Raw genomic sequence first — 13,629 nt, forward strand, 5'->3', positions numbered from 1 at the left:
GCAGAAATCCTAATACTTACCTTCTGCAAAGAAATAAGTTGTTCCTTGCACTTTAATCGTCTTTTGCAAGGAGTCCTCACCACAACCTGTTGTGAGTTTCTTGTAAATCTGAAAAAGCACAAAATGAAGGGGAAAAAACAGGGCTAATAAATGCTGTTCTTTTAGGGAAAATTTGTTCTGTCTTTCAGCTCTCTAGTTGAACTTCACTTTTAGGAAGTTGAAAATTACTTTAAGTTAGAAGAAAGAAAAACTTACTTGGTTTAGTTTATACATGAAGAGAGCCTAAGGCTTTTGACAGGTGATCTCTCTTTTAATCTCTTCTGTTTCTATAAAAAAAAGTAAAAATGAGAAATATTGGGTGTTTCCAATTGTTTTTATTGGTAAATGATGCAGGCTGTGATATCTTCATAGTTATGTTCCAGAAGGTTATAAAAAAGTATTGTAGATTTCCATTTGCAAACTGAAAATTGAGGTAAAGTTGTTATGCTTCTATTGAGTTATATAATATTACACAAAAAAATTCTTGTGAACATCTCCTGTGAAAGTTAGGATGAATAAATAAAGAATAGATGAGTGAATCTAATACGATGGCTGTGATTTTGAGAGACTATTATGCCTGCCACATTCTAATATAAATGAGATACTGGTGGTCAACGATAATTTATCTGCATTTTCATAAACATGGAATATTTGTGGATTTGGAGCTTCCTTATATGACATTCACCTTATTTATCAGTTCAGATGTAGAAACACATTGCATTTGTATTCAGGAAACTACTGTCCATAACAGTGCTTTACTGTCCTTTTACCAGCAGTACCAATACAAGCCATGTGTGTGAGTCAGGTTAATGAATTATGTAAGTGATCCTGCTCTGCCTTCTGTGATTCAGTAGAAATGATTTTGAAAGGAACAACGTGGACATTCTGATTTTATTTTTGGGGGGGATTTTATTATTTGACGCAATTCTCTTGTATTGTTCAGATGGATTATGAGAAGTTAACATTTGACCTAACCTGTTTGACTGTATGTAAAGTTCAAAGACACACATCAGTAGTTAAAAATCTTACTATTTGATTCCTGCTTTTCATTGTAAAATAAGTTTCAGAAAATTTTTAGGCTTTAAAGTTATGATGAGCTTTGTTCCTTTAAGTTTTTTTTCATAAAGTGGTTGCACTTTTCATTCCCAGAAAGTTGTTTATTTTGTGTTTGAAACATATGAATGGAAAACTATTATGAACTTATAATTTAAATTTAGTATTTATCTTTTGCTAAAAAGAAAATGGTCTTTATAACTCTAAATGAGGGAATATTTTAGAAGGTGGTCTGATCTTGAAGGATTGTCCTTGCAATTGTCTCCAAATTGGATATATTTCCTTTACTAAAACGCCACAGCTATAATTGGAAGAGGTGTTGCTAATCAGAGAGCGCATTCTGACAATTAGGCTGATCTAGATGTGTCCTGAGGTGGAAAGAAGAGGAGTTTCTAACATCTGTGCTGTTCTTCTCTCTCCTGCTCTTCAGTCTTAATTCGATTTTACTCTGGATATTTCAGTAAATTTTGATAGATAAAATTAATATGTAAAAGGAAAATATATTACCTAAACTCTGCTCACTCTCTAAGAGGATAAAAAGAGTTAAAAACCACATACTTGTTCGAAGTAATTGGAAGGGAAAATGGGCTTTCCTGTAAATATACGCTGAATATCTATGTTCTCTTAGAGTAGAAAGATGCATCATTTGAGCAGAAGTTTAATGGTTTCTTGTGTTATGCACGGACTGTTACTCCCCTGCTATTTTTTATATTGTTATATCAGCCTGTGTTTCAAGGTGTTGGTGTATTTTGCGCACCTGTTCCACATTAGCCAATTCTTATTTCTCAGTTGTTCAGAAAAACACCAAGTATTTAAATTTGTATAATTTCAGTTAGCTTTAAGCAGTACTGACAAGCTGGATTACTGTATAGGTGTACTTGGGCACTATGAAAAATGTGGAGTGCTGTAGATACCACACTGCCTTCTGGTTTCACCTTGTTTAGCTGATTTGTTGTAATGGTCTTTTAATATCCCCTAAGGTTTTGGGTTTTCTTTTTTTCCAGCATAAAATCAGTTGTTTTTTTCCCACATTGCTGTTTTTCATCAGTCATTTAAAGTAATCAGTTTTATTTGTAGTAAAATGATTTATGGGAGTTTATATCATCTCTTACCATGTCTCTGTGGAGATTGTGATTTGTATATGAAGAGCAGTGGTGAATATTTGGGTTGTTAAATTCTTCACCTTTTTTTGTTAGACCTCAGCATTTGTGCTCTAGTTCATAAGATCTTCCTATTTTAATTAAAAAAAAAAAAAAGTCTTGCTGCGTTCAGACAAAAGAAATAAAGTTGCAGAGTTGAAAGTTCCCACCAAAATAGTAGTTGTGAAGTCACTGTACACTCCTAGCAGAATTCACAGTGAAAATGTCTCTAGAGACCCTCTAAGAACTATCAGTTTTATTACAGAAATAACTGTAAAATTCTTGCTGTTGTGTAGGCACATAGAAAAGTGCTCCATTTGCATTATTCTTTTAGTATCATTAAAGAGTTTGTTTTTTCACTGTTGCAGCCGATACTATACATTGTCATAAAATTTACACTGTATGTTTAAAAAATTATTGGGGCAAAATCAGCTATCAGCTTCTTCAAAATAATGTTTAATATTAGGTTTCAGAGGATTTTATTTAAATTCCTTTTCTTTTTAAATGACAGAGTATCAAATACCAGATCTTATAACAGAAATATTGACAGAAGTGGATTTACCTATTCCTGTCCTCACTGTGGAAAGACGTTCCAGAAGCCAAGTCAGTTAACAAGACATGTTAGGATACACACAGGTAAGATTGTGGAAGTAATTATTTTAGTTTGTATTTGCATTTGTTTTACAAAATTCAATTCATCTGTGAAATATTTTTATCCCAGTTGGGACATGAAATTGTATTAATACATCTGGTTCGTTAGGTGCTGTTATCTGTTAGTTTAAAACACCCTTTATGTAATTCCTTTGCTTAGGAAACTTACATGCTTTTAAAAATCTTTTTAACTATGTCTAATGATAAACATCAGAAGTTTTAAGTACTTTACAGGTTTCATATGTTACAGAATACCAGTTTTCGTACGTAAAGTTTCAATGAGCCCTAAAGTTAGAATACCTATATAAGGGCCAGTTAGGTACTCTAAATAAAGATCTCACATACTCTAGAGAACAGGTTCTAAAATTTATAATAAAAAATACGGGAGAAACACATGAGGATGAATAATACTACTAACATAGTGGCCTTGCTTTTGGTTTTAGATTGATTTAAAGTTATTGCCATATATTTTCTGTACTTGCTGTAACTGCCGTTTTCAGAATGTCCAAAGTGAAATTGCGAGGTGATAAACCTAGATTATAATTTTGATACTTGAAGAAGAGCAGGTGACGGTTCATTTTTCAGAATGAGTAGCAGATGTTTTTTGCAAAATTACTGTAATAAATATATGCATTTGTTTAATTCTAAAGCAACTGAAATAACTGAAAAATGCTAAGTATGAAATAATGCAAGTTTTTGAAGTGTACAGATGATGGTAAGAATAGGTCTCAAGTTTTAACCAGACATACATAGTATACCTTGAGTTTGGCTTTAAACAAAACCTTCATTGAAGGTGCTCCAGTGATATGCAATATATATATTTTCCATCCTCTGAACAAATTGCTGTTTGTCTAGTTTTTAGCTAATTAGAGTAGTAAATTATGTAAGTGTGTAATCTTGTTTATATTAGCAGTCTATTCATATGGTGATGTGACAAGTTGCCATGTACAAGAATGACTTTGAGATAGAAATTCCGTTGCAGGACTCTTTTTTAGGAATCTTTTTAAGTTTTATAATTTAATTGTAAAACAGTAACACAAGAGGTCACCCTTGTACCTGCTTTAAAAGTTGTCTCAAAGTAACATCCAAAAAAAGTAATTGAAAATTAACTTTCTTATTTTAGAGTTTTGTATCTATTTCGTACATTATTTTAGCTTATTCTAGAGAGAATTAAAGAAACAAGATTATAGTTGGTTGAGGACACTTTCTAAGGCTTCAAAAAGTTCAAGAGCATTTATAGTTCTTTTGAAGAGTAAAAAGACATTTGTCTATTGGGAAACCAGAGACACAAAATGTAGTCCCAATGCGCACATGATGGTACATCATTTTAAGTTCCAGCTAACTAGTGAATACTCATTTAATTTGTGAAGTATGTTATTATTTTAAATCTGCAGACAATCTGCCTGGCATCCAATTGCTTGAGGTACTGTAAAATAAGTAGGAAAGAAGAATTCTGCTTTAAAGAATTTAGAATGCTTAAGTCTTTAATAGTTAAAAGAGCATGTCTGTGCTACATGTAAAGGGTTACATTAGTGTCTTAATTGCAATACTTTTTTTGTTCATCGTTACTAATTTCAAGCACTTACACCCTTTGGGGAAAAAGAAATTTAAGTCTTGGGGATTTCAATTCCCATGTTAATAAGTAAGTAATGAACCTCCCATTCCTCCTCTCAAGTTTGTATTTTATTAAGTTATACTTGAGAAATACAGAAATTCCACATTTCCACACTGGAATTAAGATTAAGTTTTTAATAATGAAATTTACTTAAATAGGCAAACGTAACCTGAAGCAATACTTCTGTCTGTCCACCAGCAGCTATTAGTGGAAGCTAAGCCTTTTACCTATGAAAGCCCAATACGAATTTTGTCACAGTATTGCAAGAAGTTCTGAATCGGTCTTCTGTATTTTAATCTATATTAAAAAAAATACATAGTTAAAACCCACAGACCTTAAAGCATCTTCAAAAGCCATAAGCAGTAGAACAGAAAATACATATTCCTTCAGAGTTAATAGTATGTGAGTTATATCACAGAATCGCAGAACGGTACAGGTTGGAAGGGGGACCTCTGGAGATCATCTAGTCCAAGCACCCTACCAGAGCAGGTTGCACAGGACAACGTCCAGGCGGGTTTTGAATGTCTCCAGAGTGGGAGACTCCGCCGCCTCTCTGGGCAGCCTGTTCCAGTGCTCTGCCACCCTCAAAGTAAAGAAGTTCCTCCTCATGTTTAGATGGAACTTCCTATGTTCAAGTTTGTGCCCATTACCTCTTCTCCTATCACTGGGCACCACTGAAAAAAGACTGTTCTCATCCCCCTGGCACCCTCCCTTTAAGTATTTCTAAGCATTGATGAGATCCCCCCCGCAGTCTTCTCTTCTCCATACTATAAAGACCCAAGTCCCTCAGCCTTTCCTTGTGAGAAAGATGTTCTAGTCCCTGAATCATCTTTGTGGTCCTTTGCTGTACCCTCCCGAGCAGTTCACTGTCCTTTTTGAACCCGGGAGCCCAGAACTGGACGCAGTACTCCAGATGTGGCCTCACCAGGACAAAGTAGATCCTGTTGTCCACCAGGACTCCCAGGTCCCTCTCCACAGAGCTGCTCTCCAGGAAGTCAGCCCCCAACCTGTACTGATGCATGGGGTTATTCCTCCCCTGATGCAGTACCCTACACTTACCCTTGTTGAATTTCATAAGATTTCTCTCTGCCCAACTCTGAAGCCTGGAGACACGCTTGTCAGTGTGTCAGCCAACCCTCCCAGTTTTGCGTTATCAGGAAACTTGCTGATAGTACATTCTATCCCTTCATCCAGGTCACTGATGAAGGACTGGATCCAGTACTGACCCCTGAGGAACACCGCTTGTTACAGACCTCCAACTAGACTCTATGCCACTAGTCGCAACCCTCTGAGCTCTATCTGTCAGCCAGTTTTCAATCCACCCCACTGTCCATTCACCTAACCCACACTTCCTAAGCTTGCCTGTGAGGATGATGTGGGAGATAGTGTCAGTCAAGGTAGACAACACCCACTGCCCCCCTGATAGCCTTCTTTTCCTCCAGATGCTTTGAGATGACACCCAGCACAAGCTGTTCCATCGTCTTTCCAGGGATGGAGGTGAGGCTGACTGACCTGTAGTTTCCTGGGTCATCCTTCTTGCCCTTTTGAAGACTGGAGTGACGTTGGCTGTCCTCCAGTCCTCAGGCACCTCACCTGTCCTCCAGGACCTTTCAAAGATAATGGAGAGTGGCCCAGCAATGACTTCTGCCAGTTCCCTCAGCAGTCGTGGGTGCATCCCATCAAGATCCATGGACTTGTAATCTATTTCAGAAAATAGCTGCTTTTATTTCAAACAATGTGAATTTAATTAAGAATTAATCATTTTAAACTATGTAATTACAGCTATATAATTAGAAGTCATATAAAAATATTCATTAGAACTGCTTTAGTGTGCATAATATTTAGCACATGCTAGTACTTACTGGTGTAGCAGACATTGACATACAGACATTGATGTACAGCATGCTCGTAGTGGTTTGGCTATAGAAATGTGCAAAGGCATAGTGTTAAATGTTCTCAAGGTCCTGGAGTTACCACAGCTAAACTGTTTCACTTAAAAAAAAAAAAAAAAAAAAAAAAGCGTAATACTCAGTTCACAGGGGAGATTTCTAGGAGTCAGTTAAGACACATGGCTATAAGAAACTGAACTTTGTTCTTAGTATCTGTGTGTTCAAAATATGTATGTAGCTTTGTAATATGTTAATGCAGTTCTGTTAGCTTTTGTCACTTAAAATTTCTGGGGAATTTTTCCTGCTTAATCTGTTAATGTACATATAACACTCAAGTATACACAGCATTGGGAACACCAAAATCAGGAAATAGTGACAGAGCATTCCTGTAACAATATTGCCTAGATTTTCTTCAGTGTTCAGTAGTATTATACATGGTTTAAAAATTATTTTTGAGCTGGGCTTGGCTGTACAATATCTCACATAATAGAAACATTTTATTGCACATTTTCAATAGGTGGTTGTAAAGAATGAACAGCTATTAATATTTATTGGGGAGCAGAAACCATATTCCAACTTTTGCAGTGTAGCTGTAAGACTGTTTGATTTTAGACTAAATAAACGGTTAAATTTTTGACTGTTGGTTATTTATTACTGTTCATTCCACCCTCTGCTCCCCTGTTTGTTTCTGTGCCAATATATGCATTTCATAGGATTTGGTGTAAAAGAATGGCATATGTGGGTTTGGTTTTTCTTTTCTTTTCCCCTTTTCTTTTCTTCCAGTGGTTTTGCATAGCAACTTCTGAGATCTTCCAAACCACAAGTTGAGGGAAGCTGTTCTAATAGTTTCATGCAGGTTTTATTTGTTTTACTCATTTTAACTGATAATCATCAGTTGGTCATAAAACTTTTTCACAAAGCTAGATCTTCATCAGAGTAGATGTTGAGATTGGTGATCAAAGTAAACAATTTAATTGTCAAAACACCTAATAATGTATGTTTCTATGTCTTTATGTGTGTGTATGTACAGATGTCTATATGCAGTATTTTATTTTAGCTGATAGAATTTTTCATTTAGGTATAGGAAACTACTAATGTTTATTTAAAGCCCCTTACCCTACATATTTTTTTTTTCCCCCCTCTTCAGGTGAAAGACCTTTTAAATGCAGTGAATGTGGAAAAGCCTTTAACCAGAAGGGGGCATTGCAGACCCATATGATCAAGCACACTGGTGAAAAACCCCATGCTTGTGCCTTTTGTCCTGCAGCCTTTTCTCAGAAAGGCAATCTTCAGTCACACATACAGAGAGTTCATTCAGAGGTAAATACAATTATTCATAAAGTGGTTGGTGCTAATATACTGCTTATTTCATTTTCAGTATTTAAATTGTGCTGTTTGCTATTCCTGTGCTCTCTGGTGCTTTCTGCAGTCAATATAGATTTACTGCTGTAGTATGGATTCTAGTTCATTGGTTTTACCTGCAAATTCAGCTTTCCTAAAATAGATTAATCTGAATAAATGTATACTTAGGATAATTAGCAAAACCTTCATTTACCATTATCTTTTCAGTACATTGATAGATTAATAAATTATTAGTGGTTTTAAGTGTATAAAAACGTACCTGTGTTGGTCTTGAGAGAATGAGGGCTAGAATCAGATGAAAGTAAGCCAAAAGCAGCAAAGGAGAAAATGGTGAGACATTTCAAGGCCAAACAGCAACCCAAAACTCCATCGTGGAGCATACTTGCAATTTATCTTTGAAGTATATGTCTTAGAGCCTTTTTCAGAGTTTTTTCAGTTACAGGTAGAAGAAAATGACAAAATAAGATAAAAAATGTCTCAGGCCTCTTTATGCTGATTTTTTTTGTTCCCTGTGACAGACAATTTTTAAGATTCAAAAGGTACTTCTATGATAATGTAACATAGTCTTCTGAGCAACATTGGCTATGCAACTTTATTCAGTAATTTCCTTGCTGATTTTGGTTATTTGTGGTTGGGAATACCCATAGAAAGAAACCTCGTTTTGATTTGGAAGGTATAAAGTGATAGAGGCAGCCTTTTTTTCTTTTCTTTTCCTGCTTGCAGACTGTCATCTCTGCTCTCACTCTTTACCCTAACTCTGTCTGAGATGTACTTTCTTGTTTTCCGTTTTTGTATTACAACAACAGATGTTATTTATTGGATTTTTTTTTACTAAGGATCCTGTTAGTGTGTTAGAGTTTCTTACTTTTAAGACATGTCATAGAATGTGTCTTCATAGAATATGTCATAGTGTCTTGTATTATGCTTAATTGTATTAAATCATATGTTTACATTTCATATACCTTTGTGTGACTAGTCTTCCACACTGTTCACAACTCCGTATTTGTGAGAGCTTTTGCTACAGAAGAAAACCCACCAACATTAATTTCATAATTTACATTGATTTTTTTCAATATTACAAGATTGTTGGGGATCAAACCAAAAATATTTTCCACTTTTTCCCCTGTTACACTGCTTTTCTGTAAGGAAAAAAAAAAAATTAATTCTGGGACTTGTCTTGCTCATGTCTTATGCTGTGTTCCGTGGTCCTGAGCCTGCATTTGTTGATTATTTTTTTCCTTTCTTGCTGTCACTGTGTTTACTTGCATGCAAACTGCATGCAATACTCTTAGTTCTTAATTTTATCCTGAGACAGTCACAAAATGACGTCACAGGTGATAATCAAGCAAGTTGATTCTCACTTTGTATATCAGTTTATTTGTTGCCTGTATTTTATTAGTTGATACCTCTTTCTGAAAATCTGGTTACCAGTTTAAGCTAATGTCAGAAAATACAAAGCTCCATACTATATTGCAAGCAGTACAGTGTGTTTTCTTTTGAAGGCTTTGTCCCTACATATTGGAAGTACTGCACTGGTTCTTACTGCTGTGTGATCAACTGAGGAGGAGGGGAAGTGAGGATGGTTGGAATCTGCAAAGTTAGCTGCTTTAATTACCTCAATTCCTTGGCCTGAAAGTCTCAAACAAATTGCTGCTGATCACTTTCTCATCCTGTGTGTTCAAATTCAGTTCAAACTTATATTAAACTTCCCTGCCCTTCACTGTGTTGTTTTTTTGGTGTGTGTGTGTGTGTGTGTGTTTTTTTTTTCCATGCACTCTCTATGGCCTTTGGCCCAATCTCTCGCCTTCATTCTACTTTGATCTTAAAAATGGATTTTATTTTTTCTTGGAAATATGTAAAAGATTCGTTTGCAAATGTGAACAGAAGAGAGCCAAAATGTGAAGATGAATTATCTGCATTTTTTCTCTTCATATTTCTAAACTTCCATTTGTATTATGTATGATGTTACATCTTCAGGCACATCTTAATTGATAAAGTTGTATTGTGGTTTTGTTTCTAAGTGTGTAACGGTAGGAAATTGTAGGGAGGGAAAAGTGTGAGGCCTCATTTGCCAGATGACATTTGTTTTGCTCTCTGATGCTTCCACATGTTGAGAAGTGGTAATAGGAGATCACAGGTTTGCACATAGATTACTGTTGACTTAAAAGCTGAGAGATACCAGACTGATTCCGTAACTGGATATCAGTAGCTTGGAAAAATAAACCATTTCAGCTCTCATAATCCCATGGTATATTTGTTTTGTGGATAAATAATGAAAAATGTAAAAATTTTAGGTGGTAGATTTAGGGAAAATTTACTTTTTTTGTTTGTTTTATTGAAGGTGAAGAATGGCCCAACATACAACTGTACAGAATGTAGCTGTGTCTTCAAAAGCTTGGGTAGTTTAAATACACATATCAGCAAGATGCACATGGGTGGTCCACAGAATTCTGCAAGCTCTTCAACAGATGTATCTCATGTTACAGCGGTAAGCTTTGCTTGGTATAATGTGAAAATGCCTTTAAGAGTTTAATTAGATCTATATCTTAATTCCAGTAATTCTTCAGACAGGTTAGAACTAAAAGACCTATAGCCGTTTTTTGTCTCTTTAAAGTCTTGTGTCATTTTTGGAATTGATTTGTGTTTTAAATGTTAGCTTCTTACTTGACAGATCATAAAGTAAAAAATCTTAGCTTTATTGGAAGCATTGAATGTTGGGGTTTTTTCTTTACCAAGATACAAGAAGCTAAATTTCAGAAAATGCTTCTGGTTTCATAAGACTATTTTATTTTTTGAGCCAGTGCATATTTAATGTATCATAGTACTTTTTCTTCTTTCTTTCTTTGAATAGAACTACATTTTCTACCTTTATTCCACCCTGATTCATATTACTTTCAACTTCTATGCTTCAAAAGTCAATGGATGACAAGTGATAGCAGACTTTGAAGAGGAGAGTTAAAATTTAAAGTCTCAATTTCATTATGCAGCTGTATCTTGTTGAAAACAAGGGTCTAGTAGTGTTGTACGGAGAACTATTTTTCTTTTTTTAGGTTTCTTAAAGTTTTCCTTCATATGGCGGATGCTATTTGTCTCTTTAGGTTAACTAAAAGAAAAAAGGGTTAATATGTCCTATTTGCTTGCAAGTACATATAATCTATGTCTTTTTTTGTACATCTCTACATTCACAAGCCTAATCTTAAAAGCAGAATGAAAAAGGATTCCTTCATAGTACCTCATGTTTGCTTTCCCTGTCCAGTTGTGTTTTTCTTGTTTTGGTTTGCTTGAGTATTTTGCATTTGTATTGCCTATTGATAGTACAGAACTGTGGTGTTACCTTTGCTGCATGTATACTTCTCTGCTTGCGTGAAGGAGGGGAAAAATAAAGAATACCTCCGTACAATAGTATCAGCAAACTGTGAGAAGAAATTTTCTTTCTAAAAACAGATGCCAAGAAATTTAACAAGGAAGAACAAAGATAATGACTGATGTGTCAGTTGCATATTAAGAGTATTACACTTTTTATTTTTAATTTTATATCTGAAACTGCAGAGATTTAATGATTGATCGATTGGGTTTTTTATTGCTATACAAAGATGGTGCATTCTTAGATTGGCACTAGTATTCTTATATTAGAACTGACTTCTTCATTGTGCTCAAAACTTGCAGAGCTTCTTTAACAAGAAATCTCCAGTATAATAATTATGTTCTGAAGCTCGCGGTCAGTCTTTGTTGTCCCTTGTTATTATATGAACAGATTGTGTCCTTAATACAACAAATTACAAAAGTTGAAGTCTCCTGAAGTGTTGTGTTACCAAAAAATGCATTCTGTGTGATACATGAGTACTTCTTGTAAAATATCCTTACTGTAAGGTTGTTACTTGTATTTTGCTGCATCAGTGCTTATAGCTAAGGTATTGTTTTCTGTAACTTGTGTTTATTTAATATATATAAACTGTGAAGCAACATTAGTGATTCTAGGTACTGTTGTATTTCTCCCATAGTCTCATTTTTTCTGTCCCTAGTCTCCTTACTGTGGGAAAATGAATTGCACTAGTTTTATGCGTGATTTAGCCATGTTTTTCTGCTTTTTGTACAAAGGCTTAGAATACTTTATTTTCATTTTTTGTAGGACTCTGTCACCCAGCCTTTAACAACATCCCCTGCTAATCTTTTGCAACCCATTGATAACAAATGGAAGAATGTAAGTGTACAGTTTTTGTCATAGTTTTGTGTAGAGTAAAAGTGGGAGAAATTTTACAGAATTTAGTAAGCTTTCATTTAACTGGTGGAAAAGGATGTGCAATGGTCCTCTGCGATAAGTTGATCAGCTAGTATGTCAAGGCAAACCTCTTGGTGAATGCAGCTGGTTATTTAGGATTGGAACACGCAGTGTTTCAGGACCAGTTAACTTAAAGCTTAACAGAACTGATGTGAACTATTAATTACTAATATTTGCTGTATTAAATAAATAGTTATGTTTCTTGTAAGACTTTTAAAAGTATTAAAAATGGCTGTTCTTCAAAAGCAATTTATTTTAAGTAAATCTTCTCTTTTTTTTTTTTTTTTTTTTTTTTTTTACCCATTTGAAATTATTTTCTGTGGTAAGGAGTGGTATCAGAACTGATGTCTGGTTTTTAGAGGGGGGCGCTCTGTGTGTGTGAAAATGCAAATCTGAAAAGAAGATAACTGTCAATTGTGCCATATTGTGTGGCTCCCTGTACTTGATGCAGAGTGCCAGGTATTTCCCTAGTGAGAGGTACCAGTTGGGAGCAGTGGATCCCATTGCCCGCTCCTTTCAGAATTGCCTGGTGCTCTTGGCTACCAAGTGGGAGAACTGTTCCAGTTCCATCCTTAGTCTTAGCATCTCCAAATCTGTTTCTTCTCCAGAGAATGACTTAGTAACTGTGGAGCCACTGAGCGGTTTAAGCGTGAACCTTTACAGAGTCAACTTCAGCTTATACTGTGGTGGATCTAGGAAACCAAGCAACCAAGCAAGGAGAAGCCTGACTTTCTAGTCTAGCAGTTAGAGCAGAAAGCTGAATTCTCCTTCGCTGTGCCAGGGTACCTTCTATTTTTACAGTAGTAACTACATACTGTAACATGTTTGGGAATCTTGTAGAAAAGGTACTTATGGCATCACCTCAAAACTAATGCAGGCACACCTCAGTGCTAAGGTGAATCGGCAGCAATTTTGTTACGTGTTTTCAGATATTCCTCCTTTGATATACTGTCTGCTTGTTTCTGTGCCTTTGGATGCACAACCTGCTTGTTTATGTGCAGTAACTGTTCATTTGTTGAACTACGTTATATGCTCAGATTCATCCAGGGGACTGCACCATGTATCACACATGGTTTTAAGAAAATGTATAGGTACTTTTATTTAATGTTAGCTTTTTGGTAAGTAGAGCTAGTTGCATCCTTAATGATTCTTCCTTTTTTTTCTTCTAATGGATGTGATAAAAAGCAGGGATATGTTTTGTATTTTTAAATAGAATGATGTACTAAAACTAATGTGAGGCACCATGAGTGATTTTTAAAACTTTCTGAGAGACCTTGTAGAGGAGGTGTGCAGGGAATCACTATTGTTACTGTGTTTCTGATGGAGTCCCTTGGAAATGGATTCTTGACCCTACACTACTTAATATTTTATCAATGACCTGGAAGAAAATATAAAATCATCACTGATCAAGATGGCACAGAGATTGAGGTAATTTATGAAGAGGACAAATCACTGATACAGTGTGATCTGGATTTCTTGGTGAGCTGGGTGCAGCAAGCAATATATGTTCTGAAATGGCCAAGAATAAAATCACATATAGAGGAAAAGTAGGCAATATTCATGGGATAGGAGTTTTCAAAGATTGTAAATTCCCCTTATGAA

General features: G+C 35.4%; 1 protein-coding gene across 1 annotated transcript in view; it reads left to right on the forward strand.

The window, feature by feature from the left end:
* ZNF236 (zinc finger protein 236) overlaps window positions 1-13,629 on the forward strand; it is a 67,324-nt gene that overhangs the window by 7,359 nt on the left and 46,336 nt on the right. Inside the window, exons 4-7 of the mRNA XM_009885869.1 lie at window positions 2,743-2,867; window positions 7,534-7,706; window positions 10,090-10,236; window positions 11,878-11,949. Of these exons, the coding sequence (XP_009884171.1) occupies window positions 2,743-2,867; window positions 7,534-7,706; window positions 10,090-10,236; window positions 11,878-11,949 (517 nt within the window). The remainder of the gene's footprint in view (window positions 1-2,742; window positions 2,868-7,533; window positions 7,707-10,089; window positions 10,237-11,877; window positions 11,950-13,629) is intronic.

Source organism: Charadrius vociferus, unplaced genomic scaffold (genome assembly GCF_000708025.1).
Source record: "Charadrius vociferus isolate BGI_N301 unplaced genomic scaffold, ASM70802v2 scaffold195, whole genome shotgun sequence".
In the NCBI taxonomy this organism is placed as follows: Eukaryota; Metazoa; Chordata; class Aves; order Charadriiformes; family Charadriidae; genus Charadrius; species Charadrius vociferus.